Below are 3,500 nucleotides of genomic sequence, written 5' to 3' on the forward strand. Positions count from 1 at the left end.
GGGGGGGGGGGGGGGTCGTCAACACAGAGAGAGAGAGAGAGAGACATTCCTTTGAGGTGACACATCCTGTAGGTGGGACCTTCGTATCACCGTGGTGACAGAATGGCGAGCCAAATGCTCTCATTACCCACCTCTCCTTGCTTTTAATTGTGTGTGTGTGTGTGTGTGTGTGTGTGTGTGTGTGTTGTAATAATAAATAAGGAAAAGGGAGTGAGAGTGAAATAAATCAGGGGTATAACAGGTATGTGTATATTCACACGTAAAAGGTTGCTTTGAAGGATGAAGGGCTCAGAAAATCAATGAGTCATCAGCTTCATTGAACTCTGAATAACAGTGTGATTACAGTGTTTTGATAAAGTCTGTTGAGAGATTACATTACATGACATATTACCTGTTAGACGCTTTTATACAAAGCGGCTTACATTCTCAATACTGTGGCCTTGAAGTGTCTTGCCCAGGGACACAATGACATGCTGACTGCAGTGGGGTTTGAACCTGTGCTCCCCTGATCCGAACCCCAACGCACTAGTCCACTGCGCCACACGCCTCCCGAGATGCTTTGTTTTATAAGATGATTTAAAAAACACATGTTCCTTGTGAGGCCTCAAAACCACTGAAAACCTGATCCCTTATGATATCATTTAAACATTTGAAACATTTCTCGGATTTGAGGACATTTCAGGTTGATTTAATTATGTGATTTTATCTTTGGATAAATATGTTACTCGCCGACAAAAAATGAAAACCCTGAACTACGATTTCTGACACACTGCCAATTATTTATTTAGAAAGGAAATGATACAGGCATGGAGAAACGCACTTGGATGAAGCTATTTTTGTTCTATCAATAGGAGGATATTTAGCCGCCCTCAGACTATCCTCATCGTGTGAGTAGAGGCGTACGTCCATGTCTGCTTATCTTTCTAACTATTGTTTTCTAGTGATTGTTTATGTTTTTCCATTCACACAGTATGAATGAATATGAAGGACATAAATATCCCTTCTCTGTTGATCATTATCTGACAAAAGGTCAAATAGCTCAAGGCTAATTAATTACACGCAACATAATTTAGGATGACATTTAACCCGCATTGATCAACAGATGATCAGGAATAAAGGATTTTTTAAATTAAGGGGACAACTGGTCTGGGTTCCTTTCAAAGGCGTATCGTTTTTTTCTTCTCATCTACAGCACACAAGCTTTGGTCAGCAACCTAAGACATGTGACAGTAACGTCTTATTCTCTTAAATCATGTAACTCCATGCCAACATGTCAATATATTTTACAATGTTTTGACATAATTGCACTATGACCTTTTTGTGAGGATGTTTCAGACTTTTGCTATTCAAATAACCCTCATTTAAAGGTCCCATGTCATGGCCATTTCTACTGATCATAATTCCATTGTTGAGATTTACATTGTTCGATGTTCCAAACTCACATTGGTTTCTCATACAGCATCTCTGTATAGTATGTGTATTCACTCTCTGTCCTAAACGGCTTGTTAAAGCTCCTCCCCTCCCTATGAGCCCACTGTGCTCTGATTGGTCAGCTCGCCCACTCTGTTCTGATGAGTCCACCACCGTTACAGCGGAACATCAGTGATTATGTGTTACAATGGCGTTAGCAACCAGAACATGACACCAGTAATGGCAAACAGATGAGAATGCTGCGTGGGGTCTGGGTGCCGTGTTGGCGGGAAGTTGTGGTGTTATGGCTTTTCGCCATAACATTTGGTAAACACATCCAAAGTCCTTAGATGATGAACCCCTATGACTTGTGTTTAACTTGTGTTCTACTCATTTCTTTGTCCAATAGCCTACTTCTGGATTATTAGAAAGCAATTTACCAATAAACCTCAATTGTGAATTGTGAAAACTAAGATGGTTGTGCTATCATCAGCATGCTAACCATTGTGAGCATGCCTTACAGAGCTGCTAGCAGGCTGCAGACAAGAGGTGAGAATATCATGTCTTTGTGTTTCAGCCCTGAGGATTCTTAGATACCTTCCATGTTTCAAGACTTGAATCTAATGTTTTTCCCACACGTGAAGAACAACACGAGTGAAAGTAGGCATGCTCACCTGAACAGATACACGTTTAAGTTGTTATGGGCAATGCATAGGGGTAATGTAGGTCAAGACGACATAATGATCACTGTGACAATCTCTCTAATCTGTCCCTCTGTATGGTTTTACAGCTGATGAAGCGGGAGAGCTCTCAGGATCTCCTGAAGGTGGTTTCCGCTCTGTTTCAAGCCGAGGGTTCCCCCACATTCAGCCAGATGATGTCCAGTGTGTCGCAGCTCTTCTGTGGATACCCAGAGGGAGGGGGCTCTAAGGTCCTGTCCTTCAACTGGTATGAGGACAACAACTACAAAATGTTTCTGGGGGTCAATGCCACCAAGAAGCGCAACTATTTCTATGACGACTCTGCCAGTAAGTGAAGAAGTGTTAACTATCTCTATAGAATATGGTGTTCACTTTTTACTGTGATAAATAATATAATAATACAAAATTGCACTTTCTCTTTAATAACTTTGGCTGTTTGCTGTTGGCTGTTTATATGTATCTCTTTAATTGCCAGTTGCCATTTATTTCACATGTTTTGTTAATTATGCAAATAGAGAGTACATTTTAATTAAAAAGATAAAAACTATACTGCAGCTTTGGAATATTACTTAACATCAACAAGGGAAAGCAAAAGGTATTTAATCCCAAAGTGTAATAAAAATTATTTTTCTTGAATGTTTCAAATTATAATTTTTTTTTTTTAGCCTCTCTCTTTGTATTGAGGAACAATAATGATAAACAAGAGCACAATCATCAGCCACATTTGCATACTTATCACCTGAATGAATATTTAAATGTCAATGTTTTTAGCACTTTATATTGAAAACCTGTTCAGAATGAATGAAGTGTTAAATTGATATGCAGCGTTGACGTCACAGTTTTTCTTACATTTCAACAGTTCTTTTAATCCATGCAAGTGCTTAACAGATGACATTTGTTCTCCATTACGAAGCTGTTGAATAATCACTCAGTGACTAACTTAGCATACATGACTGTCAATAACTTAATTGATATCTTCTAAATGCTACCGTTGTCTAGAGGACATAAGACAGTTCCACATGAGGCTTCATCTCTTTTTGTTTGTATATATATTTTTCTTCTTCTTCTAATCTCGTTTTTTTTGGTGCAATTTTCTACCACTAGGTCCCTCCTGCAACGCCCTGATGGAAACCCTGGAGTCCAACCCTGTCACAAAAATTGTGTGGAATTCAGTCAAGCCCCTGCTGATGGGAAAGATCCTGTACACCCCCGACTCCCCTGCCGTCCACAAGATATTAAAGAGTGTAAGAGAGAAAACCCCCTCTAAGTCTCTCTACTCTGTTCTGTCCTTCTCCATTTATTCTACATATATGTCTTTATCCATCCGATCCCCCACCCTTCTTAGGAATGAGCTGACTACAAAAACAGAGGTGGGCGGAGGGATATGGG

At 39.8% G+C, this 3,500-nt stretch overlaps 1 protein-coding gene across 1 annotated transcript in view; it reads left to right on the forward strand.

Moving 5' to 3' along the window:
- LOC104966353 (retinal-specific ATP-binding cassette transporter-like) overlaps positions 1-3,500 on the forward strand; it is a 39,327-nt gene that overhangs the window by 10,507 nt on the left and 25,320 nt on the right. The window contains exons 8-9 of the mRNA XM_010795542.1: positions 2,201-2,438; positions 3,216-3,391. Coding sequence (XP_010793844.1) covers positions 2,201-2,438; positions 3,216-3,391 — 414 coding nt within the window. The remainder of the gene's footprint in view (positions 1-2,200; positions 2,439-3,215; positions 3,392-3,500) is intronic.

This window comes from Notothenia coriiceps, unplaced genomic scaffold (genome assembly GCF_000735185.1).
Source record: "Notothenia coriiceps isolate Sejong01 unplaced genomic scaffold, NC01 NC01_scaffold00037246, whole genome shotgun sequence".
Classification (NCBI taxonomy): Eukaryota; Metazoa; Chordata; class Actinopteri; order Perciformes; family Nototheniidae; genus Notothenia; species Notothenia coriiceps.